At 49.3% G+C, this 27,925-nt stretch overlaps 1 protein-coding gene across 1 annotated transcript; it reads right to left on the minus strand.

The window, feature by feature from the left end:
- Positions 1 to 27,581, minus strand: LOC131584888 (centrosome-associated protein CEP250-like). Its single transcript, XM_058850447.1, has 31 exons — positions 27,440 to 27,581; positions 26,793 to 26,849; positions 26,035 to 26,117; positions 25,303 to 25,468; positions 24,557 to 24,663; positions 23,044 to 23,271; positions 22,376 to 22,472; positions 21,799 to 21,897; positions 20,951 to 21,112; positions 20,469 to 20,647; positions 19,849 to 20,031; positions 19,577 to 19,721; positions 19,153 to 19,299; positions 18,751 to 18,981; positions 17,101 to 17,294; positions 16,613 to 16,740; positions 16,268 to 16,434; positions 15,337 to 15,516; positions 14,591 to 14,725; positions 14,171 to 14,314; positions 13,428 to 13,708; positions 10,182 to 10,341; positions 9,291 to 9,603; positions 8,771 to 8,898; positions 8,394 to 8,514; positions 7,663 to 7,796; positions 4,206 to 6,722; positions 2,418 to 2,573; positions 1,926 to 2,039; positions 1,711 to 1,761; positions 1 to 699 (listed from the first exon to the last, which is right to left on the minus strand). The coding sequence occupies exons 1-31, from the start codon at positions 27,554 to 27,556 to the stop codon at positions 409 to 411; spliced, it is 7,215 nt and encodes a 2,404-aa protein (XP_058706430.1). The 5' UTR covers positions 27,557 to 27,581; the 3' UTR covers positions 1 to 408.
- Between the last annotated feature and the right edge of the window lie 344 nt (positions 27,582 to 27,925).

The following is a 27,925-nucleotide window of genomic DNA, read 5'->3' on the forward strand; positions in this document are numbered from 1 at the left end:
TTCCTGGGAGATGCTTGCAAACGCAAACACCACAAACTTGTGTTAGTTTAACTGTTTGTAGCACTCTCTTTGTGTCCTTTTATTTTAAGTAGCTGCCCTTGGACAGAGGTCACCCACAAGTCTTACTGTTCAGGGATTATTCATTTCTTGTTTGGGCTTCCTTCTCCACACATCATTCTCTCTCCTTACCTATGTTGTTGTTCTCACATATTCACATTTTGGCCCCAGAAGTCATCTACTTCATGAAATAATGCTTCATAGATCCTAATCCTCAACATAAGGTGTGAGACCAACAGATGCTAAAGGCAGGGAGTAGCCCTGCCCTGAAGAGTTGATCCCATTTCTCACATCCATGAGCTCTTTGTCTGAGCAGAAATCCTTCCATTCAAATGGAGACCAGAGGTGCTGTTACCTCAGGTCATCATCATTTTTGGCAGATCTGGTTCTTGAATGCTCGGGGGTTCTCTCCAGAGACTGATGGGTCAGGGATGTCCGTGCTGAGTTAAGGCTCAGAGACCGATCCAGCTTCCGAGTCTCTTCTTCCAGAACAGCAGCTTTGGGCTCCTTGAGCACAGCTGCAAAGGAGCAGGACAGCTCCTGGTGAAGGTCTGACAGCTCCTGGCTGGTCCTTGAGCAGCTCTCAATGTAGTTCTGCCGGTGCTGTCGGTCTCGGGCCAGCTGTGACTGCAGCAGGGACACCTGAAAGAGGCACAAGGCCCGGCTCAGACAAGCCCACGCTGGCAGCAGCATCCACAGCCCCACGGTACCGGCTGTCAGGGCAGACACAGCCTCCAACTGCAGCCCTCACCAACACTCTGCTCTTGGGGAAGGGGAAAGGAACAGGCTCCCAGACTGGCCCTGAACAGAGCTCAGATGATCAACAAGTCCACTCCAAGGCTGCCAAACCCTTCCCAGTACATCCCTCAGCCCCCACAGGTCTAGCAGAGTGAGTTCCAACAGCAGTGAGGAACCCAACTCTGATTTCCAAAGGACACATTTGGGCCACTGACCCCTTGCTCCACAGGCTGTGCATCAGCAGTGGGCTGCTGCTGCTCCCCTGAGCTGCTGGAGGTCTCTTCTCCTTGAGCTGCTGGACAGACAGCTGAGGGACTGGGAGCAAACTCTCCCAAACTTCAGACCATTCCACACAGGAGCAGAGCACAATGTGGGCAACTAAGCCCAGTGGATTAAGTCTCTGGCATTGCCTCAGATCCCTGGACTTCTGCTAAGATGCAAGCTCCACTGATATGGAGCTAAGGGAAAATGGAAACAGGCAACAAAGGAGAACATCCTGGTCCAGACTACCCAGGGAAGTAGAGGAATCACTGTTCCTGAAAGTGTTCAGAAAACATGTGGCCATGGTTTAGTGTTGGGATTGACAACACTGGCTTAATAGTTGGATTAGATTATCTCAGAGGGGTTTTCCAACCTTAAACATTTTATGATTCTATGATTCTGATATTTTCAGATGACTTCCAGTGATCTGAATTTCATCCCATCTCTCTCCCCCACCACCTGATCCTTAGACAAGTCAGAGGTAAGACCAAGATAAAGAATGTTGTTTGGCTGTTGCCAACAGGTGCATGACTGACTGACAACGTCTGCTGTACTAACTTCCTGACAGCCAAACAAGACTCAGGCTGTAGCAGCATGACAGGTGTACCTACAGTACAGCCACAGCAGCCTTTGGAGATTTTTCTTACTCCTCACCTGGTTCTGTAACTCAGCTAAGCGCTGACTGCAGTGAGCATGAGACTCCTCCTGTGAAGAAAATAAAAGGATGTTCTTTCAGTCAGTTTGGTCCCAGGCACAGGCAATATTCAACTTCTATCAGGTCTCCATTGGAGGGCTGCTGCCACTGGGATTTCCCATCATTCCTCTGTATGACCAAAGCCTCCTTGCACTAAGGAAAATGTTGCTCTCACCTGTCTAGAAGTAGGAAAATTGTATTGCTCAGACTCAGAGAGAGAAAATCCACAGGCATCTGGGAGTAACCGACCCCTAAAACATCTCTTCAGTCTCCTCCGTTCGTGTTCCACCTGCACGTGGATGGGAGAAAGAAACCTGTCAGCAAACATGGAGCAAAAGAACCTCTGGACATCAAGGCAAGATCTCTGCTCTGAGACCCTGAATTGCACCAGACAACACTGGGGGCAAAAAGCTCTCGCTGGGGGCTGCGCAAGAGAGGCCAGTGTGTGTCCAGGGACACGGGGCCAGGGAGGGAGACAGCGCAGTGAAGGCGCCTTTGAGAAAGCCATGGGCTGCTGCAAGAGACAGAACAAACCAAAGGGTGTGCCCACAGCAGGGACAGGGAGAGGCAAGGAAACAAGCAGGGGACAGCAAAGCACTGCCTGGGCAAACGTGCTGTGTTCCAGAGGAGCCTGAGGCTCTGTGGAGGCACAGAAAGCCCATTTTACCTGCTCAAGAGTCCTCCTGAGTTCAGTGTTTTGTTGCTTGAGCTCCACCTTTTCATCTTCCAGCTTTGCAATGGCTCGCTGCAGACATTCCAGGCTCTGCAACATGAGTCTCTTCTCTGAGAGCCATGACAGCTGCTCCCCTTCAGCAACAGCCTGCTGGGCATTCAGAAAGGAGATTCCATGAGCTGGTGCCACTTACAGGTTAGAAGGGTCAGAATCAATACATCAGGGAGAGTAACCACAGCAGGAATGGACGATGCAAAGGTCCTTCTCCTCCTTGTCCACAGGCCAAAACACCACACCCTCTTTTCTAGAGGGCCTCCTCCAAATCCCCATGGAGAATTGAGTAATATGTTCTGGATCTGCTTTCTGCTAGTTTTGTTCAGTGTTCCCCATTCTGGTTTTGAGAGACTGGAAGCATTAATTTCCTATCCAGCCACTTCATGGATTTACGAAGCTCTGTAGTCTCTCCACTTCTCTCAGCCATTTCCTGTCAGTGAATACTTAAACATTTACATCTTCCTCTTAGGGAAATTATTTACCATTTTTGGTTATCCTCTTTGATCATCACTGTAAATTCTTGTACCTACAGTTCTATCTGTCCTTAGACAACCAAACATGCAAGATGTGGATGAAGCAGATATTTCTGCAGTGATAAAACACTACCCTTTTGTTTTCTATTCTCTTTTTACCTGTTACATCCTCATACAGAACTGCCCTTTGAAAATATCACATTATCATTCAGATCATATGCACTACTCTGAACTTAGTCAGGAGCCACCTCGTCCTCTGTGCCTTTCTTCATGAACTTGCTCCTTGGAGCACCTATAAATGTAGTCTTGTATCAGCACTAAACCAATCTCTGTGGATACAACTGCATTACCTGACTGAATGTTCTTGCATACCTGACCTACATGGACATAAGTGCAATCTCAGGCTCTTTTCCTATTTCTTGCCCTTTTCACATCTTTACTTCCAATCAATAGATCACAATACTTGTCAGCATCCTGGGTCAGGCCGCAAATAGTATTTCTTAAGTCATAAGTAAATGTATAATGCATAAATACAATGTTTTCTTAGTAGCACTTTTTACATGCCAGTATACTAATGGACACTAGAATATAGGCAAATTCTTGGCAAAGCTGTAGCACAGGCTATTGCAGCTGTTCCACTAGCACAACCTGAATCAGTTCACTTTGGAGAAATACACACAAGTTTGCCTCCATGACTTTTGGATGGCAGTACAAACATATCCTGAATGCGTAATTAAACATTTAAACTGACCAGGCAATAATAGAAATCCCAATCTTTTAATACATTGGAAAAGCTGTCCCTCAGAAATCTCCATCTTAGGAAGCATCCTCGAGGTACCAGCAGTGCAGCTGCTGCTGCTCAGATCTCTTGGTACAAAACTCTGCTGGGTTTAGTCCATCGCCCTGCTCACCTGCTCCATTCTTCCCACACCAAATCCAAATCCCCATGTGTTGCCTCCCCTTGTGTGAGCACAGGAGAAGCAGCTCCCCATGCCCAGCATTTGGCCTGCAGCTGATTTGAACAGCAAACTCCAGAGCTGTAGCAGTCATTCTGGGCGTGCCAGGAAACAATCTGGCAGTCAATGGTCTCTGGCTGGGGCCAGGCAGACAGACAAGGCTGCCTGCTGCAGCCTGGGCTGCTTTGCCCAAGCAGGCCTGGACTGACAGGGATATAGAGTCCCACTTCTTTATGGGAAATATCACTGGAATTCTTCAGGGACATTGGAGTGGACTGAAGGTCAGTGCCTGTGCCTACCTGGAGATGAAATCGGTCTGTGTCCCTCTCTGCAACCATTCTCTGCAGGATGGTTATTTCTTTCTTCAGATTCCCATTGGCCATTTCACTCTTGCTCAGTGCAGCACTCAGGACCTGCGCATTCTCTCTCCATTCATGTTCTCTGCTTTCTCTCTGCTTCAAAGCAGCAGCCACAAACTCCAACTCTTCACTATTGACTTCTTTCTCAGCTTCCAATTGTTGGGTAATTTCCTTCTGCCTTTGCAAGAGATGGTCTCTCTCCTGGAGAATTTTCCTTTTCTGTTCTTCCTCTTCCTCCCATTTTTGGAGTTTTTGGATTGGTTTCGTTAGGGTTTCTCCTTCATCTTTCCATTGCAAAGCCAGTGTTAATTCTTTCAGGACTTCACTCTGCCTCCTAAGCTCTTGCTCTCTCTCTATCAGAGTCTTCTTTAAATACTTGACTCTCTCTGTCTGGTACTTGATCTCTTTATCCTTCTTTGTCAGAGTCTGCTGAACATTCTGGAGATCTTCCCGAAGAGCTCTTATTTCCTCTTCTGACTGCTTTCGCTCACTTTGAGTCATGATCTCTCCTTCTCTCTCAGGGAAGGCTTCTTTCAGGAACTCTTGCTCTCCATCATGTCTAACCTGCTCATTCTTCTCAGTTAGCCTAAGCTGGAGATTCTGCAAAGTCTTCAGTTCTTCTTCTACGTGCTGGAGTTTTTGCCTAAGAACATCATTGTCTTCATCTTTCTTCCTCACCACTTCCTCAAGCAGAGTCACTTGCTTCTGGCATGATGTTAGTGCTACTTTCATGCTTTCTTCACGAAGATGCAATGTGTTAATTTGCTCTGTCTGCCCGAGGAACTCCAAATGGTTCTTCTGCAACATCTGGTTTGCTTTGTCTAGATCCTGCTCTAGACTTTTGGCCTGCTTGCCTGCCACCTCCTTCTGCTCTCGAAGGTCCTGGACATGCTCTTGCAAAGACACTAACTCTTGATCTCTAGCTTCAATAGAAGATTCAGCATATTCTAGTTTTTGCAGTATGGCTTTAGTTTGTACTGCTGTCTCTTCCTTCTGCTCTTGAAGCTTTGTGATGGCATCCTCCAGAACACAAATCTTTTCCTCTTTTTCTTTCAGAGTCAGTGTTATTGCATGGAAATTTCTTTGCTCAGCTTCATGCTTTTCCTCCTTTTCCTTGCATGCCTCACATTGTTTTCTAAGGGACAAAATTTCCTGCGCTTTTTCCTTTAGTTCCACTTGAAGACACTGCAGAATTTGCTTCTGCTGTTCAGAGTCTTGCTTTTGTTTTTGGAAGGTGTCAATCAGTTCCTTCTGAGATTCAATTATTAAATCCTTTTCTTTCAGTATTGTCCTAGAGTACTCTAAGTCTCTGTGCAAGACATTCATCTGTTCTTCTGTTTTTTCCTCATAGCTCCTTGTTTGTTGCTTTTGGATGTCCATAAGTCTGTCTTTTTCTTCTAAGGTTGCTAAGGTCTGCTCCAGTTGGTCACGGACAGTCTTTAACTGCGTTTGCATGACTTCTTCAACTTCCTGCATTTTCTTTTGTTGTGACTCAAGCTCTTCATCTTTTTTAGATAAAGAAAGTGTCATGGTTTCTACTTTTCCAAGAAGCTGTTGCAGATGCCCGTCTTGCTGCTCCTTGTGCTGCTGCAAGAGCCTTAACTCTTCCCTTTGAGTGTCACACTCACTCTCTCTATCCTTAACAACAGTCCTCAGGTGTTCAAGGCTAGCATATAGAGATTTCACATCTTCCCTCTCCTTTTCCAGTTCTTGAATCTGCTGAGTCAGAGAAAGAAGCTCCAACCTTTTCTCCTTCAGGTTTCCTTTCATATCATCAAGATCCACAAGCAGATTTCTGACTTGTATGGCACCATGCTGTTCTAGAATCATTATTTTCTCCTCCTGGAATTTGATCTCCTGGTGTCTCTCATCCAGTTCTTTGCTCACCCTGCTGACAGCAGAGTTCTGCAATTCTAACTGCTTCTCCAGCTCCTTTATCAGCTCTTGCTGGGATCTGATCTCCTGGTCCTTCTCTTCCAGCTCTTGACTCATTTTACTTAAAACAATCCTTTGCTTTTCTTGCTGCTTCTCCAGCTCCTGTATCTGTTCCTGTTGGGATTCTGTCTTCTGTTCTTTCTCTGTTATGTCCTTGATAACCTGATTAAGAGCAGTTTTATGCATTTCTTTCTGCTTTTCCAACATTCTCATCTGCTCTTGGTACAACTTCATTTCTCCCTCCCTCTCTGACAGGATAGCAGTCACACGAGTGAGATGCTCCTGCAAAGCTTTGGTCTCTGCTGCCTCTTTCTGAAGAATCTCCATTTTCTTCCCCTGGTTTTGCACTTCCTCATTTTTAATTTTCAACATGGAGAGCGCGGTTTGGAGCTCTTGTTCAAGGGAGTGATTTTTGTCTATAGCTGTATTTGCTCGGGTTTCAGAGGCTGTGACTGATTCCTCCAGAAGTTTTATCTCATACTCTAGTTTTTCTTTATCTGACTGCAGCCTGTCCCGTTCGTGCTGCCAAAACAGGGAGAAAAAGGGTCACTCATTGCCTCTTTTGGATTACTTTTATTTACCTGGACTCCTGCTGCAGGGGCAGGCACGTGCTGCCCCTCTCTCTCTGCCTCTCGCGGTGCTGCAGACCTTGGCTGGGCCCCCCTTGACGCTGCCTCTTTCCCAGCTCGCTCAGCCCATCCCAGCTTCCTTTCTGCCCTTCCCCGACCTCTGGCAGCTCCACTCCCGTGTTCCTTTGGGCACGAGCTGCCAGAACTGCAGCCAGGATTTCAAGTCAATGCTAAGCAGGATTTAGGCAGTGCCACAAGGATGAGCTCTCCATCAGCAAGGAAGAGCAAACACCCTCAGCATTTCATTCCAAGGGCTTGGGGCAACAGGAGTGGTTTTCCAACACTCCTGTGTAGAGTTTCCATGGCAGCATCCCCGAGAGCCCCACTGCCCTCTCTTGCAGCACCAATGGCCAGATCAGGCTGTCATTCCCTGCTGCCACTCAGGACGAGTTGTCCCCTTGCAGGCACACGTCCTTATCTGCATCAGCACTTGGCTTTCCTCTCTTCTCTCCCCACTGCCTGCTCTCACATGGCCAAGGCCAAACACCTTTCAATCAACAGCAAACTTGGTCTTCTCACCCCTCCTGCCAGCTCCACATATTTAGAAATCTGAACATGGATTTGGACACCAGAAATTGCCCAAACCATGCAATGTCAATGGAGACAGTGTGGGCATTGAGAACTAAAGCTTCCTGGGCCACAGAACTCCAGCATGGAGGAAAATCAGCAGCCTCAGTGCTAACTGGCTTTGACATGATTACAACATCATTTCCTCCTTATTCAGAAGAATGCAATTAGGAAAGTTAAACTGGAAAAAGATGCTCCTTAGAACTGGTAACACAAGTTGCAAACATAGCTAGGAAATGGCCCTTTGTGGCATCTGCCATTCTCACCAGAAGATCCTTCCTTTCCTCCTCCTGGCTCTCCAATTTCCTCTGCAGTGTTGCCACCTCCTGACGAAGTGTCACAGCCTGTTCCTTCAAGGCAGTTTCTAGAGAGGACTTCTGCTGTTCTGCCCTCCATACTGCTGCAGGAGGGAAAGGGAAAGAGAAGGGGAAAAGCAAAGTAAAGTAAACTGATGGCCATCCTGCAGAGACAACAGCACTGTCTTCTCTGCCTGCTGTGGTTTTCCTGGCCTTAAGCCCACAAGAGCTTCCAAAACTGAGAGAAATGAAGGAAACTTCCAGGCAGAGAAAAAAGCAGGAATGGCAGGGGCAAGGTTCAGAGGAATAGCAACGTGTGTTTGCTCTTGGCCTCGTGCAGAGTGAACAATCCAAGAGAGACAAAGCAGCTGGGATGCCTGTGCAGCCCTGCTCCAGAGGGGCCAATAGCCTGGAGGCTCTGGCAGGGCCTAGAGCTTAGGGGAATTGAGCTGAGGCATCCAGCTCCAGCTGCTTAGCACAGACACAGCACCTGAAAGGCACCAGCTGTGGATGGGATCAAACACAGCAGAGCCAGTTGGCACTGCCAGCCATGGCATCATTCTTGAGAAAAAGCTTTCACATGCACTTGGATGGATAAATCTCGTGCTGGTTCTTTTTTTGCCCACAGTCATATCTGGGCAGTTTCAGAGATTCCCACTGACAAGACAGGATGGGGCAGTGGGTGGAAGGAGAAGCTGTACCTGCCTGACTTTCATCCAACTCCTTCTGCAGCTTCTGACTGCTGGCTCTGAGATTGTCCATCTGAGCCTGCCCTGTACCCAGCTCCAGCTCCAAGGCCTGTATCTTCTTCCTTGCATTATTCTGGAAGAGGTAAGAGGAGCAGAATCACTTCTCACTTCCACTGCTAGTAGGAGACAAAAGGGCTACAAACACTAAAGCAGAAATAGCCCAGGTGGGAGAGGGCAGCAGGACTGCACTGGTAGATGTGATTGTGATCCTCCTTCCTCCCCATGCCAGTGAGCCAACCTGTCTACAAGCACTGACACCCATCCTGGCCTTGGCACTGTGCTTGTCCAGCAGCAAGACGGGATTTCTGGGTGCACTGGGCACACATTACCAGATCTTTCTGGGAATGCTCCAGGTGCTGCTGCAGGTCTTGCAGAGCTGCTGTCACTCTGTCCACTGTGAGGTCTGCAGGGACATCCCCGGCCTGAGAATCAGTTAGGCCCACGACATGACCCCCTTCTGAAAAGAGAAGACATTCTGTTTCAAAATTTAATCCAAGGGTCTCCAACAAGGCCTCTCTAGCTAGGAGGAAGTGCCTTTGTCATTGTCCTAGAGCTCACCTTGCAGCAGAATGTATGTCACAGGTTGACAGTATTCTGATGACCACTAATGTTAGCACTTCCCCAAAGATAACTGCACAGGCCCCTGTGGTTTGACAAGACTTGGACCCCTCTCCCTTCTGACTCTGATCATTTCTCTACATATAAACATGGACTTGTATCTCTGCAGGGAAGTCAAGCTGTCAAGACTTCCCAAGGCCTGAGTCAGCCTAAATTGTCAGGGTGTGTCATACCAGGATGACAAGGACCCACCCCCTCACTCCACCTGCTCCCCCAGCTTCCCACACTTGCCTGAGCTCCAAGTGATCAAGTCCCTGCTGTCCCTGATCATGTGGTAGAGAACCAAGAGCAGTTTGTCCAGCTGGGATTGAGTTTCCTGGTGGGCACCAGTGGCCTGTTGACACTGTGTGGCCATGGCCTCTGCTCTTTCCTCAGAGCTCTGGAGCCTCAGACGCAGCTCAGACACCTCAGCCTCCAGCACATGTACAGCGTCCCTCAAGCTCTGTTCTCCTGCTCGGGACTTTTCCAGCTCCTGCAGCAGCTCCTTCTCTCGAGTGTCCTGCTCAGCTGCCTTCTCTGTCACTGCATCCTGCAGGGCCTGGATCTGGAAGATGGATGCAGAGAGCCTCAGGGACAGGGCTGCTCCTGAGGCAGCAGAGTGGGCAGTAGGGAGAGCATTGATGGAGAAATGACTTCAGGCAGAAATACGCCAGAAACAGAAGGTGCAGAACCAAGGATTCCAGTGGAGACAAAGGTAGAGAAAACAGGGAAAGGGAGGCAAGGGGCATCCTTGAGGCTGCAGCTCTGAACACGGGCTGAACTGGCTGTGGTGGAAGTGCCCTGCCCAGCCTGCCATAGCCACGTCTGTGTCCCCACACTGCTCAGTGCCTGGCACAGGCACCAATCCTGTCAGGGACAGCACTGCTAACAGAGGGACAGAGAAGCTCCAGAGGAGTGTGCTGCTGCTTCTCCTCCCACATTTCCTGCTGGGACCCAGGAGAGAATGGGGGAAAACTTTGGCAGCAGACACCAGATCCAGCCTTGGCCTGAGGGTGCAGCAGCAGCAGCCCTGGGAAGAACACGGCAACAGTGGATGCTGCTGGGAGGGGAAAGAGGTTGGGACTACCATGCCAAAGGTGGTGTTGTGTGTCCCTGGAGAAGAGGATGGAATGCACAGCTTACCTGGCTGTTGAGCTCCTGCAGTTCTCTTCTATGCTCTGAGTGGAGCTCCTCAGCCTGGTTAAGGGCAGAACGAAGCTGAGATACCTGATTGATCTGGGCCAGGTTGTTTTCTTCCAGGGTTCTGAGGCTCAGGTCCTTTTCTTCCAGAGACAGAGTCAGCCTGTGGAACAAGGCAACAGATGGCCATGAGAGACATTTGTATCCCTTGGGTGCCTCAGAGGAGTGGTGAAGTTGACCACTATGTGAGGCAACACTTGGGATGTGTCAAGCTTTGTCTGGGGTAGATGATGAGTGAGTCCAGATCTCATGGGTCAGAATAAAAGGACAGACAAGTGAGGATGACATTCCTGTGGGTGTTTGCTAGAGGACACCTGAACAGGATGAGAAGTAGATGAGACTTTCTACAGGCAACATAAAGCAACCTCTGAGTCACAGATCCTGGTTCTTGCGGGGGACTTCAGCTTCCCTGCCACCAGCTAGAGAACCAACACAGTGCAGGATGTTCCTGGAGAGCATTGTTGAAAACCTGCTGTCACAGGCAGTGGAAGATCCCACACAGAACAGCATGATGCTCAACCTTATCCTAACAATCAGGGAAGGCCTTGTTGAAGATGTGAAGCTTGGGGTTAGCCTTGGCTGAACTGTCTATGAATGAGATTGTGGAGTTCAGCTGGAGGTGAGGTTTTAAAAAGCAGGGCAGCAAGCAAGATTAAAACCACAGACTTCATGAGAGCTAACTTTAGCCTCTCCAGGGAACTTCTTGAAAGAAGCACATGGGAACAGGCCCTGTAGGGTAAAAGGGTCCAAGCTGATATTCAAGGATCACCTCCTCCAGGCTCAACAACAATGCACCCTAGTGAGCAAGAAATTGGGCAAAGAGGGCAAGAGACCTGAGTGAATAAACAATTCCTCATTCCTGTCATTCCTCAAGTGCAAGCAGGAAGTACACAGGAGATAGAAGCAGTCTCAGGCCACTTGGAATGAATATAGAGAGATTGTTGGAGTAAGTAGAAATAAGACAAAGAAGGCCAAGGATCACCTTGAAATTAAATGTGGGCGAAGATGTCAAGGACAACAAGGGCTTTTTTAAATACATCAATAACAAATGGAAAAACAAGGATGATTGATGTGTGTCTTGTCTGTTCCTAAATGGAGGGGAGACCCTGGTAAAAGAGGATGCAGAGAAGGCAGAGCTCCTGGGTGCCTTTCTTTGCGTTGGTCTGTACTGCACAAGACCAGCCTTCAAGGATCTCTGTCAGGAGACCATGCTAAAGGAATGCTGGAAGGAAGACTATCCCTTGGCAAGACTTTCAAAGAGGACTGGGTTAGTGAATCCCTGGCCAAATGTGACATTCACAAGTCCACAGGCCCTGACAGGATGTGTCCACAAGTGCTGAGGGAGCTTGTGGACACCAGAGTGAGGCCACTCTCCATTATCTTTGAAAGGTCATGGAGATCAGGAGAGGTGCCTGGGGGCTGGAAGAAAGCAAACGTCATTCTGGTCTTCAGAAAGGGCATGGAGAAAGACACAGGGAAATACAGGCTGGTCAGGGTCATCTCAATCTCTGGAAAGGTGATGGAGCACCTCATGCTGGAGGCCCCCTCTACCCATATGGAAGGACAAGAAGGTGATCAAGAATGGTCAGCATGGATTCAATAAAGAGAAATCATGCCTGATCAAACTGACTGCCTTCTATAATGAAACAACTACTTGGGTGGACAAAGGAAGAGCAGCGGATATTGTTTACCTTGATTTCAGCAAGACTTTTGACGCTGTCTCTTCACAACATCCTCCTGAGGAAACTCAGGCACTGGGGGTTGGAGGAGTGGACAATGGGCTGGACTGAGAACTGGCTGAACAGCAGAAGCCAGAGGGTTGTAATCAGTGACAGAGGGTCTTGTTCGAGGCCTGTCATTAGTGGTGTCCCCCAGGGTTCACTCCTGGGCCCACTATTGTTGAATTTATTCACCAATGACTTGGATGAGGCGGTCGATGCCTCCCCATTGGGGTCACATCCTCAGAGGGATCTCAGCAGGCTGGAGAGATGGACAGAGGAACCTTCTGATATTCAGCAAGGGCCAATGCAGGGTCCTGCACCTGGGGAGGAACTGCCCCAAGCACTGCACAGGCTGGGGCCAACCTGCTGGGAAGCAGCTTTGTGAGGACCTGGGGGATCCTGGTGGACAGGAAACTCTCCACGAGCCAGCAGAGTGTCCTTGTGGCCCCTGGGATCCAGGAAAGCACTGGGAAAAGCACTGCCAGCAGGTCAGGGAGAGGATCCAGCCCCTCTGCCCAGCCCTGAGGCACATCTGGAGTGCTGTGTCCAGTTCTGAGCTCCTCTGGACAGGGGGACAGGGAGCTCTGGGAGCAGGGCCCAGCAGAGGCTGCAGAGATAAGAAAGGGCCTGGAGCACCTTCCTGATGAGGAAAGGCTGAGGGAGCTGGGGCTGTTCAGCCTGGAGCCCCAGCTGAGAGGGGCCCTCAGCCCTGGGTGTCCCTTTCTGCAGGGAGGGCTCCGAGCAGGGCCCAGGCTCTGCTCCCTGGGGCCTGGCAATGGCACCAGAGCAACGGGCAGGACCTGATGCCCAGGAAGTTCCACCTGGACAGGAGGAAGAAATTCTTTGTTGTGCAGAGACTGAGCCCTGAACAGATTGTCCAGAGAGGCTGTGGAATCTCCCTCAGTGGAGATATTCCAGAACTGTCTGGATACACTCCTGTGCTCTGGGATGGCCCTGCTGGAAATGGGAGGTGGGACCAGATGAGCCACTGTAGTCTCTCCAGCCTTATGCATTCTGTGATTCTGTTCTTCTGGTTTAAATAAAAAATCATGAATTTAACACGTCTTTTGTCAACAACACACATCAGATGCCAGGCTGATCACATCCCAAAGGCTTCAAGTTACAGCAGCCCAGGTGGAGCTGATGGATGTATCCAGCTCCTTACACTGCAGCTCCAGCACTGTTAACACACCCACCTAACCTAACCTAACCTAACCTAACCTAACCTAACAGCACAACACTCCCTAGAGGGAAAGAGCTACCCCAAAAGCCTTTGTCTTCAGAAAAAATCTAACTGAAGGCTTAAAATATTAGAGAAAGAACACAACATACAGATAATGAGATGTGTCTTCAGGGAGACTTCAGAATCTGCCACTTAGGAAATGCTACCAGAGCCCCAGGTAGGTGCAAAGATGGCAAAGAGGGAATGCATTCACCACAATGCAGAGTCCCACAGGCTTTCATTTACCTGGAATTTTCCATCTCTAGGACATTCATGGAATCCTGCAATTCTGAATTTTGGCGTGCTACTTCTTCCCATTGACTCCATTCCTTCTCCATTTTCTGCAGCTGCACTTGTAGCTCCTTCTTCTGATCTTCTGCCTCCTCCAGCCTCTTCTGGATGTCTTCAGTCTCCAACATCTTCTGACGTGACTCTTCCTGGGCCTCACTCACATCCTGCTGGGCTCTCTGGACTGTGCTTTCCAGGAACTCTTGGGAGGCTGCCAGCTGAGCTGTCAACTCTTCCACCTCCAGTCAAACAGAACAAAGCAGTCAGAGGTGACAGCCACAGCCTGCCACTGTCAGCCACAGCAGAGGCCGTGAGGAAAGGGAAAGGACAACTTTCCATTTCTCCCTGTCCTGAAAGCACCAGATTTACAATGGATATGGACAACTTTATTAAGTCTCTAAGTGGCCCAACAAGGGCATCTGAAAAAGCACCTCCCAAACCAAGGCTAGCAAGAAGAGGCCAGCAGGAGTCCATGCTGATGGTTGCTGGCCAACAGCCCAGAGGACTGGCCCAGCTGTCCAGGACAGCAGCAGCTGAGATTCAGCAGAGCACTGAGTGTCCTTCAGAGCAGCTGCCATGGAGCCCCCACAGCATGAGGCAGCCCCAGGGATCACCCCATCAGCTGCTGCTCTGCCATGGAAAAGCAAGAAGGCCGCAGAGTCCTCCCTGGGTGACTGCAGTGCCACTGCTGTTTCACTCACCTGCTTTTGTAGAGCATCCCTCTGCTCAAGGAGGACATTCATCTCCTCTCTGATGCTTTGGAGTTCTTCCTTGTGCCTCGTCTGCGCTGTCTGGATTTCAGTGTGAGCTTCCTGCAGCTCAGCTTGCAGCTTTGCCTCAATGGTCTGGCAACAAAAGGCAGAGCAACTTCCTGGAACCTGCCCTCAGGCTCAGATTTTTGCACTTGCTGTCTCCAAATCCTATTCCTTCAGCTACTCCTTCTGGCTTCTCGACCCAGCTCTTCTTGCACTGCCAGCCCTCCTTCCTGGGGCTGAGCTCTGGAGCTTACCAGGCTCTGTGCTCCCAGAGCCTGAGGCAGCCCTTGCCCCCTCACTCCCAGGAGCTGCCTTTTGTGCCCTTGTCCCTGCCCTGCACTCCGTTCCCTGCCTACTCAGACTTACCCGTCCCTTCTCTTGCTGCTCTTTCACCTCCTGCCTGAGCTGCTGGACCTGCTGGCACGCTTGGCTGAGCTCTCCCTGAGTTTGGAGCAGTGTCTCTGTTAAAGCCCTCTTCTCATTCTGCTCTTCCTGCAGCACCTGCACAGAAGCAAAGAGCAGAGGGTTTCACACTTCCCTGCAACACCTGTGTGGCAAGAGGCAAAGACGGATGGGCTCACGCGCCCTCAGAGCACTTGGCTGCTGCTCCCCTGGGCCACTGTCTGCCCCGAGGAGCCACAGCTGCCCAGGAAGTGACTTAAAACACAGCCCAGAAGACATCTCTGGGTTACTCTTCAGAAATACTCCAGATGAGTTGCTAAAAAGATTTTTCTCATTCTTGTCAGCATTCCTGCTACACCCTCCCTGTGCCCACAAAAGAAAAGTCTTACAATCTCACTTTTCTACAGAACACCTACCAGCACACACCAGAAGGGGCGTGGTAAGAGAACAGTGAAGAAACTCTGAGGTATGTCTTAGAAAAACAGAACATAAGACCAGCACTGAAATCTCAGCTTAAAGCTTATGTTTCTGCCTGGCTTCCTTTGAGAGGGCTCATTCCTGGTCCCAAAGACAGACCTGTTCACCTTTCACCTGCCCAAATTCAATGCTGCAGACATGGAGGACATGCTCCACACAGCCCCCATAGCCTGCCATCTCCACACCTCCAGCCTTGCAAAAAATCACACCAGTTCTCCCTTCAGAACCATTACCTGTTGCTTGGATTTTTCAAATCTAATTTGTTGTTCTTGTTGTTGGGCCTGCAGGGTGGCAACTTTCTGCCTCATCTCAAGCAGCACCTTCTCATGTTCCTGCTCTCTCTTTGCCTTCTCTTCTTGCCATTGTTCCAGTGTCTCCTGCAACTCTGCACGGTGTCTTTCTTGCTCATTTTTCTGAAGAGGGGAGAAAAAAAATTGCAAGATGAGGTCACAGGCAAGCTCCTTGCTGAAAAATGTGAAGCTTCATCCATCCCACAAACCCCAACCTGAAAAGACAACAGCACTGGCTTTCTGCACTCCAGAAACCATGTCCTGTCAGGGAATTTAAAAGGAGGCTCAGCAGCTGCAAGAATCACAGCCTCATGGAATCGTTTCTGTTGGGTAAAACCTTCACAAGCATTGGGCCCGAGCACTCACAAAAGGAGGTGTCACCTTCCCCTGCTGATGCCCCAGCCACAAGGACTGAAGGACCAGGGGCCTGTTCCATTGGCTTCCAGCCCAAATCTGATCCCTGTGTCAATCATGGAAGCACAGCAAGAAAGGACCTGAGTTCCCACTCCTGCAGCCAGCGGCACTGATGGCATCTGCTCCACGTTGGCATCTGCTCCACGTTGGCATCTGCTCCATGGCAGGAGGGACTCAGGGATGATCCTGCCCTGAGCTGCCACACTTTGGGTGGGCACTGCCCAACCTGCTCTGGAACTCGTCTTACACCCTCACTGGAGCCATGGCTGCATTTACTGTCCCAGCACCATCCTGGGGGGCTTCACACACCTCCAAGTCTGAGCTGCTGGCTCTGCTGCCCAGCCCAGCAGCAAGAGGCCTCTGGCAGAGGATTGCTGCCCTTTCTCACCCTCAGGGTCTGCTTGTGCTAAACCTTCCCACAGGCCCAGCTTGGACAGTTCAGAAGCATATTGTCCCCTACCAGGTCTTGCAGGAGCTTGTTTATTTCCATTTGCTTGGCTGTTCCCTGAAGCCTGAGGCTTTCATGCTGCTGCTCTGCCTGCAAGAGCTGCAGAGCTCTCTCTTCCTGTTCCTTCCTCCTGAGATCTCTCTCGGCTTCCAGCTCTTGTAGCAGGCATTTCACTTCTCCTGCAAACACCACCAACAGCAGGAGTCAGAGTCTTTACTGACTTTACTGACCTCAGGCCCTTTCAGTGCCTCCAGCCCCACCACTCCTCAGAAGCCCCGTGGACAGAGGTGGCTTTACAGGGTGCTTGGCTTCTCTCGGCAGGGGCGGCACCACAAACAAAGCACACGAGGTCCTCACCTTGTATCACTTCTTTGGCGTCCCTGACTGTGAGCACTTGAGCCTCCAGATGGTTCCTGGTGATCTCCAGCTGAGATATCTGCTGCTGAGCAGCAAACAGGCTGGATTCCAGGCTCTCCTTTGCTGACCTACAAGTTGCAAATACACAGAGATATGAGTTGCTTGCTCCTGACACCCACAGCTGGTTATTCCAGTACAATGAGGCTCAAGATCCCCACACATGAGTATGGAAAATGGATCACATGGAAACTTGTCCAGAGAAGGCACTTTTGTGCCATTTCCATAGCAAAGCAGGGCCCTCTGAGAGAGTGCCCAGGCCTTGCTTATGGCCTGGCACAGCACACACAGCCCAGCCCAACTTGACCTCAACAGCCAAATATACATGTGAAAAGCACAGAGGATACAATACACTCCTGTGTAGTGCTTACCATCTTTATCATTATAGATCTTCAGCCTTGTCCTGCCCAGGCTCTGCTCCCTGCCTTTACCTGGTCTCTGCCAGCTGCTTGGAAAGGTCATGTTGATGGCGCTCCGTAGCTGCCAGTCGTCCCTCAAGGGCAGCTTTCTCCTGGCCCAGCAGCTCCTTCTCTCTGCACACCTGGGCCAGTGCGTGCCCTTGGCCAGAGGACTGCCGGCGCAGCTGCTCCAGAGCCCTGCTCGACGGGTCTTGCTCCTGGGAAACCTGGAAACAGGACAAGGTACAGCTTGAGCCCTTCCTCAGGAGCCCTGTGCAGAGCCAGCCAGTGCCACCTCGCAGGCAGCCAGAGGACAAGGAGCACCTGTGCTCTGGGCTCAAAGGTTCACAGCATCTGCCCTATGCAGCTCTGATACCCTGGGCTGCAAAAGCCTCTGCCACTGTTACCTTGGAGCTGCTGTGTCAGGCCCTGCTGCCTTGCCTGGGACCAGACAGCTCCTTGCCAACAAACATCCCTACTCCAAACTCCATGTTGTTACCCAAAAGTAATGCATCTTCCTCAAGGGACACTTGGCAAACAAAATTTCTATCAGGATCTATTTCAGCACTGGACATTTTCAGGAAGATTGGGGAAAGCAATTTTGTTCCCTGAAGCACAGGAAAATATACAGGATTTCCCCAGCTAGAACAAAACCCCCATCAAAGTGTCACCTCCTCACTTGTTCAAAGCAGCTCTCTGCAACGAGGGGATGCTTGGCAGGGAAATGGCTCCTGTGGTGAGCAGACATTTAGTGACTGATGGAAGTCTGGATGATGTGGCCAATGCAGATGTCTTTGTTCAGCAATTCACACCAACAATACCACTTGTCTTACACAGAGAAGGTGTCTAATGGCCCTTCCTGCTATTCAAGCCTGATGACCAGACCGTGTTTTTGAGCTCTTTTCTTCAAAAGCAAAATCTCTGCTGTCTATTTGCCAAACCTACCACATACCCCAGAACTGAGACTGTCTGAGAGGGACCACCAGAAACAAACCCTTCTCTTGCAGCTATCCTGTAACACCCAATCCAAACCTCCCCTGGCACAGCTTGGAGCCGTTTCCTCGTGTCCTGTCCCTTGCTCCCTGGGAGCAGAGCCCAACCCTCAGCTGCTGCACCTTCCTGTCACAGGAAGTTGTAGAGAGCAAGAAGGTGCCCCCTGAGCCTCCTTTTCTCCAGGCTGAGCCCCTCCAGCTCCCTCAGCTGCTCCTCGTCAAACCTGTGCTCCAGACCCTTCCCCAGCTCCATTCTCTTCTCTGGACATACTTCAACTTCATGACAAAAAGCATCAACAAAAACGTGCAGACCTGGTTTTTTGTTTCAGAAATAGGATTCAGAGCTACACAGTTTGATCTTTCTGCCATGGTTTGATTCTTCTGCGGCATCTTTTGCCACCCACTCAAATTCATGGACAACAGAGTCATCTCTTTGCTGCTTATCAAGAGCCAAAAAAGAGGCCAACAAAAACACATGGACTAAAATACTCTGTAGAAGCAGAGAGCAACTCTGAGCGTTGTGGAACAGCTCTGCAAGTCACCCACACATTTCCTAAGAGTAGCAAACAAAGCCTTGTGACCTCTAGCATTACCATGTGTCCCCTTGACAAAACCACTGCACAATCCAACAGGTAAAGCTTCCCATACAAGCAGTCCAGTGCCCACATGGATGCACCATATTTTTGGTCACCTGACGGAATTTCTCCTGGGTTTCTGCTTTCTCCTCTTCCAGTGTCCTAAGCTCTAACCACAGCTTCTCCTGCTGCTCCTCTGCTTCCTTCAGCAGTTGCTCTAGCTGGGCTTTCTCTGCACAGAGCTCTTTGTTTGCTCTTTCACAGAAGTTCAGCTTCTCCTGCTCACAGATCTTTGCTCTCTCCATCTCACCCACTTTAGCAGACAAAACTTCCTTCTCTTGCTCCAGCTATAGCCACAGAAGTATAGAGGAAATAAAAGTAGAGGAAGAATTACTAAGAAAGAATGGCTCAGACACAAAAGAAACATTGCCACAGTCAGCTGGTCAGACTGTGCCAAGGTAAGAAAGCTGAGAAGCAGCAGCAGCTGGAGACAAACAGTAACATCTCTGACAACTCACCTGCCACACATATTTGTTCAGCTGCACTTTGTCCAATGCAAGAGCTTCATTGATGCTGCTCATTTTTGCTGCTGCAGCCTGTAGATCAGCTCTTTCAGCATTCATCTTGTTCTGAGTCCCCATCAGCTCTGCCACTGACCGTTCTGCCTGAAGAGGCAAAACAAGAATGGGACAAAGGCAGCAAAATCCCAGACTGCGGGCAGCAACTCCACCTCCCCTGGGTGTCTTTGACTTATTCCTAGGGCAGAGCTCCCAATAAGGTCATGGGGACCAATGACCCCAAAGAGCCTGTGTGGTTGGATCACCATTTTCCAAGATGAACAACAGTGTTCCTCTCTTCTACTGCCAGATACAGCATCTCAGGTGATCCTGGTGGCACAACTCCCACTCCCACAAGTGCTGCCTAGGAATAAGGTGTCCATACCTTCTCCAGAGCCATGGCAAACTCATCCTTCTCTTGCTCCAGCAGATCCTTCTGAAGCTGCAATTTCTCCAGTGTCTGTCTCTTGACAATCAGTTCGCTCTGCAATGATGAGTGCTTTTCCTCAAGTGCAGCCAAATCCTTCACCCTATGAGGAGGGGAAAGAGGTTTTTATAGAAAAACAGTCTATGCTACAAGAGAGGAACAGGAACCATTCATTCCTTCACACTGGCCTCCTCAAGCCCAGCACTGCCAGAGAAAGCTTTAACACTTACAGGAGCTCCTGCTCATGGCGTGCTCTCTCCATCCTGTCCTGCTGCTCTGCCTTTTCTGCCAGGGCTGACTCTTCCTTCATCTGCAGCTCAGCGTTACTCTGACGCAGACATGAGGCTTCTTGCTCCATTAATCCAAGCTGTTCCTGTAACTCTTCCCTAGTTTTCTCGAGGTTTGCACAGTCACTGCAGAGACAAGGCTCAGTCAGAAGAACAAAGAGGCCTCAGGAGTCACTGATCCCATTTCCAGCACTCCAGGCTGGAGCAGGGGGCAGTGGGCTAAGGAAGACCTTGCTCTTTCCCTCCCAAGGAAATCCTCCAGAGGCAAAGGGGAAGGAAAGCAGGATTTTGCCTTCCTTCAGTGAGAAGCAGTGGCTGGGCAGGGGCACACAGTGAACAGAATTCAGGGAAGCGGTATGGTGAGAAGAAGGAGTCTTCTATTCCAACATGGCTGTGCATCTCCCACACAGCCTTAGGAGTCACAGTAGAGCATGAAAAGCCCTGACAGGACGATGCTCAAGAGCCACACATGGTAGGGCAGGTGATTTCTTCACCCAGGAACCTCTGAACTCCCAGACCTGGAAGCAGATTGCCTCTGGAATGCAGGAGGAGGAAACGCTCACCTTCTGAGTGTTTCTACTAAAGACTGAAGGTGCTGTTGGTGGCTGCTGGACTTCTTGCATTTCTCCTCCAGTTGCTCAAGCCTTTGCTGCACTTCCCTGCACTTCTCTTCCTGATGTCTCTGCTGCTGCAGCAGAATGTTGTTTGAGTCCTGCCTAGCAGAAAGCTCTTCTCTCAAGGCCTGCAGGAACAAGCAGGGAAGGAGCACAAATGAGCAATAAGGAGCAGGGATGGTGGCTCCAGAGCAGGAAGAAACAGCTAGCAGAGACAGCTCCCCTGAAGGCAAAAGCTGTGCTGAGGGGGTGGGCATCAAGCAAAGAAAAACAGTAGAACAGAGCTGGGAAGACCAGCAAAGCAGTGCAAGAGCATGAGTATGAAGGTGAGAAAAAATGCCTCAAGTGGCTGAGCAAAGGGAAAGGTGTCGAGCTGAGCAAGGCCTGAGCAGTGAACCTGTGGCCACTGGTGTAAACACAGAAGTTCTCACCTGTGTTGCCCCTCGCATCCTTGCCAGCGCTTCCAGAACCAATCCAAAGGCATGTCCTGTATCAACACATCTCGGAGCTGAGAAGATGTCCCCAGAGACTGCATGCTGCGAACTGTCAGTGCAGATAATGCTGACCATGCTGTCACTGTCATCTAGCACCATCTGAAAGCCCACATCCAGCTGTTAGTCTTTACACATTTGACTTGGTTTTCTTTATCTTGTTCTCCTTTTCCTCCTACTTTACCCTGGAGTCATTAAAAACTCAATTCTCTCATTTCTTCAGTTCACAAAGAAGGTTTGTCCCTGTGGCTACAAGTACTCCAGGGATTTCTGAATACACTTCTCACAGCTGTGTAGAAGAGCTAACAACTAAACCCTCCTCTATTAAGAGAATTTTAGGACTAAGTTAATGTTACCCTTGAAAGTTGCAGTTCTGGGGAGATCATAACAGTCAGTGAACACAGAGGGAAGGAGCAGAGCTGATAACTGCATCAACGGAGTCAGCGAACTTGTTGAAGAACAACAGACTCATTGCTCAAAGAGGGTGAGGGAATTGTCCAAGAAACACTGGAATACAATGTCAAGTAGCACTCTCCAAAAACACAGTCCAAGAGAGACCTTAGCAGGCTGGTGAAGGCAACTTCTAATGACTCAGCTGAATTGTCACAGCAACTCACAAGCTAGAACAGGTTCTGTGTCAGAAAAGTGGTCTAAAAATTAAAAAGGCAATGGTAGTTAACACAGATAGTACACAATATCTCTAACCCCTAGGCCAGTCTGCTCCCTTCCTCAAGATCTTCAAAATCAAATTTACAGGGATGTGGTCCCTGTACCAGGTCTATACTCACCTCAGTGATATTTTTAATGAGCTTTTGAAGTAAAAGATTCTCTTCTTTGGCACTGTTAGTCAATGAAGCTGCAAATTCTTTCTCTATCCAGCTTGATTCCTGAAAACAGAATAAAAAGTGTGGGCAGGGAAGAACTGCTCCCATCTGCAGCATTCCCATCCTCAGTAGCAGTCACACTGCTAAGTTTCTGCTCTAGTGATTCCAGTATATTCCTGCCCATATCGCTTCCATTTCTTCTCTGCTAAAACTAAGAGGAAGACCAAAAACTAGTTTTTATAGACTGCTATTAAACTGTCAGTTCCAAGGAACTCTGATCCCCAGAGACCTGAAATCACAGGCAGAAGAGCATTGGTGCCACCCCTAAGAGGAAGACACCTGAACTGCCTGCAGTTCCTCTGCCACTGCCTGCATCTGGACTGACTCCACATCTGCCAAACACACAAGGAATATTTTGGCAAGATGCCTGACATTCCCATACACTGGCATCTTTACCACTGTTGCTCTTAAGGAAACCACACCTCTGTCTTCACCTGGAGAGCAAACCCTGGGCTATCTCCCAGGTAAAGGTAAAACATACTAGAATCTCCACTGTGTCGTTAAGTGTTTTCATGGTCTTCTCCTTCTCCTCGTTCTGCTTCTGAGACTGTACAAGCAAGGCTGAGAGCTCCATCACCCTGAGAAGAGAAGGTCTACGTGCCATTCCAAAAGCTTTGCACACCAGCACCTGTTAAAGAGCCAAGCAGCTCCCCAAAGCACAGCATAGCAAAGTTCAAACCAGGAAACACAGCAAAGGCAGCATTCATCTCAACAGGTTAATAGGCTTGATGTTGCAAAATGGCACTTCTTGCCCCAAACGCCTCTGCACTCAGTCTTGCAAGGAATTGTCAGCACGGAAGTGCTGCAGTGCTTATGATGGTCCTGGGCAAATTCCTCCCAACTCCTTCAGCAGTAAAAGGGCTGTACAAGAAACACAGTTCTCTTTTTGCTGAATTCATCTTTTCATCAAGAATCAGTTAACAGCAAAAGCACTATCAGAGGCCATCTCTTTTCCAGTCTTGTCTTACTTGGAAGCATTTCTGTCAGGTAGATACCTTTTTCCATCCTTTCTGTTGAAGGTAAGAGTTTGACCAGGGACAGATACAGGGCTGTGCAGGGTTGTTAAAAATGTGAGCACTGCCCATCTGGGAACCCAAGAAGCTGTCATAAAAGATAATGTTGGTAATAGCAAAGTTAAAACACCTTTACCTGTCCTGAAGCTCTTTCTTCTCCATGTCCCACCTGACTTGTAAGGCTATCACTTCCTCAGCTGTCTGGTTTATTTTTGGTTCCACTTGCTGCTCTGCCTGATCCTTCTGGACAGGTTTACCCAGAGGGATGGACTCCCTGAGCTGCACACAGGAGTTCAGGTGAGAGCAGTTCACAAGAATAGATCCAGAAAGCCTCATTTGTTCTGCCTTCAGCTCTGACAAATCTCTGAAGAGGAACCAAGAAAGAGCCAATGTTCATTCCACCATCTTTACCAGCTGATTCACTTCTGAAGCATGCAATCATACATCAGGAAGTGCTGGCAGGCAAGGTGACATCTTTGCTGGGGACAAGTCATTCCTCTGACACTTGGGGGACCAGGACACATCTTGACAGCTGAGTAATGACTTTACCAGGTCGCCAAGAGTGGAGTCTATTTTCTCCTCAGATATAAGAAGCAAGATAATGGCACAGGCCAGAAGGCCACAAGCACCTCTAATTACTCTTATTATCATACTCTAATTAGCATTAATACATATCAGGAATTTTACCAAGATCCCTAGCTTTTATACACTGTGTTCTTGAGTGCTCTGTTTTCATCCCTACTTGGACTTGTTAAGAGGCTCAAGACTATACCTATATAATAAAGCATTTCAGAAAGGTGGTGTAAGAATCAGCCTGAAATGCTGTAATGTAAAAGCACAAACAATACAAGGACTAAATACCATGTCAGGCAGACTCTACACAATAGGGAAAACTCATAATCAATTAAGACAAATGATTTACAATGTTAACATTAACACGTTAACTTTAACATTAACTTACAAACCAGATTTTGCAAGTGCATGCTGACAACAGAAGGTACTATTATGGCTGCACTATTTTTCTTGGGAGAAAAGAACCTGAGAGAGCCCAAGAACAAGAAAAAAATCATAAAAAGATGTATCAAACTAAGCAAAATAAAATGGACAAATGCAGTAACAGCGTAAAGAAACTATTCTTTCTCTCAGCAATGCTGGAAGAAGAGTAAGTGGATACAAACTGACCAGAATAAATGTATGCTAGAAATGAAAAGTGAAAAAATATGCATTAATCATCCTTCTCTTAGCAGCAGTAGAAAAAGAAAATTGGTAAGATTTTTTAAAGGCGGGCTTTTATAATTTCATAAAAGGGGCCACTCTATATTCTGCATGCACAGCTTCAGTGAGTCTCTTCCCAGGTGTACATGCACTTCTGTGCCTGTGTTCACATACCCACACATCACCACAGTCATCACCTGCTCAGAGCCTCTGCAGTACTCATGGCTCAAGCCCTTCAGCTTTATCTGAAGACCAGCAGCAAACAACTCTTCTGAGAACAGCCCAAAGCATGCTGAATGGCATTGCTTCTGACTGCCAAAGAAGAAATCCTACTTCTGCTGTAACCAATGCAACACTGAGGTTCAAAAAGCAGGGCTGAAAAGCAAGCAAGCCACAGTTTTTCTGCAAGAGATCTCACCTCAGCTTCCACTCACCGGTCTGTGGCAGTCTTCATTTCCAGAAAATGGCGGCGGAAGGTCACCACCTGCCGCCACAGGCTGAGCAGACGGTTATGTTCCCCCCTTAAGTGATTGTCATAAAGCTAAACATGCAAAGACAAAAAGAAATGCCAATTCAGCCTTCACTATCACTGTAACATCTCTCAGACAGGAGAATAAATCACCATCAACAGGTGCCCTTTAATAACTACTGCACCAGGGCATCAAGGACTGAAAAAGTACCACAGAGGCCCACAGCATCTGCCAAGAAGGGAACATCCACACTTCTCCCATAACAGTGGGTAGCACCAAAGCAAGCTGATTGTGATTCACCACCTCAAAGTCTCAGCAGATGAAAACAAACACAAGCCCCTCCAAGCCCAGTGCCAGGGTGTTTTACAACAGCTAGTCAGTACAGGACTGTCTTGTTCCTGTGTTGGCCACTTTCAATCTGAACACACACAGACCTCCCTGATCTCCATCACTCAAAACAACGATTTAGGAACTATTAAATAGACAAGTGTTCTTGTGACTGCCCTGCAGTGCCCAGTTCTGTCTTCACAACCGAGCAGTGCAGTCACACAAGGTGGGCATCTCCTCACAGCACCCTCCGCTCACACTCTATCCTCCCACACACCAGTACATCCTCCACAGAGCCACAGCTTCCACACAGCAAGTTGTCCATGCCAGGAACAAAATTCCCATCTGGCATCACAGCTGGCATTCCCAAAGCCTATCCTCACCTCACGTTCACTGCGCCATTCACTCTCCTTCAACTCCAGCTCCTCCCGGGCCCTCATCCAATCTGCTGTCAGTTTTCCAACATCTTCTTTGAGGGCAGAATTAACCTCATTGGCTTTATCAAGGTGCTCCCGCAGGAGAGTGTTCACTTCTGCCAGATTCTCGCACCTTGGAAAGAGAGAGAAACAACAATGAGGTCACTGAACAACAGCTATCCATCATGCCTGTGATTTTCCAGCTCCCTCAACACTGATTTTTTTTTGTCTGAGAGGCAGTAAAAGCACTTTACAGGGTTAACGAAGATCTCTGTGTGATGAAAACATCATTTGCTTCCCTATGCTTTGAGCCTTCAATTTTCATGCATGATTCTGGTTTTCCCTTCAACCTTAACAATGACCACAGGTAATAATTTTCTCCCTCTCCCTGCTGATGGTCACTGGATGTATCATCTTTCTAGCACTGTCCAGAGTCGTTCATTTACTGAACCACAGAAAAATTTAGGCTGGAAAGGGACCTTTCACACAGAACACATATACCACCTCCCCACTCAAAGCAGAGCCATTCAGCACATAGCACTATTACTGCACCACAGAATGCACATTGTGGACCTTTCTCCTGTCAAAGTAGCTTGCCCAACTGCTTCCCTTGGGGAGACCAGGTAGCACTGACAGGTTTTCCCTCACTTCCACGAGCAGCCAGGATACCAAGTATGAAGAAATTCTTCTTCCTTGTACCTTTGCTGCTCCTCTTCCACCTGAAGCAGTGCTTTCTCCAGGCTGTGGTCTGCTGTGGCTTTCCACCTGCCCAGAAGGGATCCCTTTAAGAAGAAAGGAAATGTTTAGTCAAATGATGGTGTTTCCTTCATCACTGTCAGCATCTACCATTTTCCTGTCCATTTTTTGGGTATCTCAGGAGCTCTAACAGGTGCAACATGGCTTCTTCCAGGTGTTGTGACTACAGGGAGGAGGGAGGAAAAGGGTGTTAGTGTGAGTAGTTCTCCTCACTCTGCCAAAGCTATGTGTTCTCAGTTCATGACCTCAAGTTCATGACTTGGACTTGATGCCTGGGAATACTCTTCTATTCTTCTACTCTTTGGCTTCTAGGTTTACTTTAGCCATGAAGCAGAAAGAAAAGCATAGAGCCAGTTCTGTATGTTGACCACCAGCTTTCCTGATTCCCAAAAAGTTGTTTCAACTTTACAGGACAGTGTATCATGTAACATGCAGCACAGTCCTCTCCTGAGACCCATGAAAAATGGAACTCCAATGAAGCACTATTTAACAAAATTAAAATCCTCAGCTGGGTCTTCTGGACTACTAACTGCTCTAAGAATTGCAACTGGACAAAACACTAATAGGAAAACTCACAATCACAGAAAAATCCTCAGACAGTAAAAGTCTGCTTTCCTCTCCTTCGTTTGTGGAGGGTTTTTATTAGTCTGCATTTGGGAACATTAGATACACTCTTTTTAGTTCACAACCTGTACACTCACCCCTCCAGCTTTCACCTGCTGCTCCAACTCTCGACACCAGGTCTGGTACTGCAGTACCTGAATGGATACAGAGAATGACGATGAGAGAACCAGCTTGTAATATACTCTGCTCACCCCACATTAACTTTTCTCTGAGTCCGTCCAGCCCAGGCACAGTGATGCTGATACACTCAACAAGAAGTCACTGCAATATTGGGAAGCTTCACTTTAATATGACAGAGATTAGGGCGGGATTTCTTTCACACGTAGCACTGCTCACCTGGGACAGCAGCAGCAAGCAGCGCTTTGGGACAGGTGCGGGCAGCTCTACCTGACCTACGGCCCCCACATACCCCGAGCCAACGCTCAAGGTGGGGTCCTTGAGGCGACCGAAATGAGTTTTCAAACTTGCTCTGCAAGCAAACCGGACCGACTCCAGGCCGGGACAAGCCCTGCTAACGGGGCCGAACAGCAGCGATGCTGCGGGCACCGAGCTCAGGAAGGGCTCGGCAGCGACACGGCGGCGGGACGGGGGCTGCCGCGGCCTCCCCGCCCCGAGCTCGGCGCCGCGGGCCCGGGGAGGCCCCGCGGGTTCCCGCCGAGTGCCGCCGGGCAGCGCGGGCGGTCCTGCACCCCCTCCCCGCCGCCGGGCACCGCCCGCTCCTCACCTCGTCCTGCAGCTGCCGCACCAGCCCCGCCTGCCGCTGCTGCGCCTCCTCCGCGCTCCGCAGCCGCCGCCTCAGCGAGTCCGGGCTGCGCTCCCCGCTGCCCGCGCTGCCCGCCATGGCAGGCCCTGCCCAGCTCGGGGCCCTGCCCAGCCCGGCCCGCCCCGAGGCTCCCGCCCCGCCGGCCGCGGGCGGAGCGGCTCTCCCGGCCCGCCCGGAGCCAGCGCAGGCTCCGTGAGGGGCGGCGGGGCCTTCCCGCGGCGCCAGCGCCGGCAGCGACTGTAATCAGAAAAAACTCATAGTGAACCCTCCGCAATTCATCGGGAATTGCTCGGGGACTTAGATGCTAAAAACATGTTTCGTTTAGTATTTGGCTGCTGAATAATACTGGCTTGTTTTCAGTCCCTGCTTTTTCCCGTGACAGTGAATGCCTCATCACTGACATTCTAGGGTTTTTTTTTAAAGAGGTAGAATGAATTAATTGCCACC

This window comes from Poecile atricapillus, chromosome 15, assembly GCF_030490865.1.
Source record: "Poecile atricapillus isolate bPoeAtr1 chromosome 15, bPoeAtr1.hap1, whole genome shotgun sequence".
NCBI lineage: Eukaryota > Metazoa > Chordata > Aves > Passeriformes > Paridae > Poecile > Poecile atricapillus.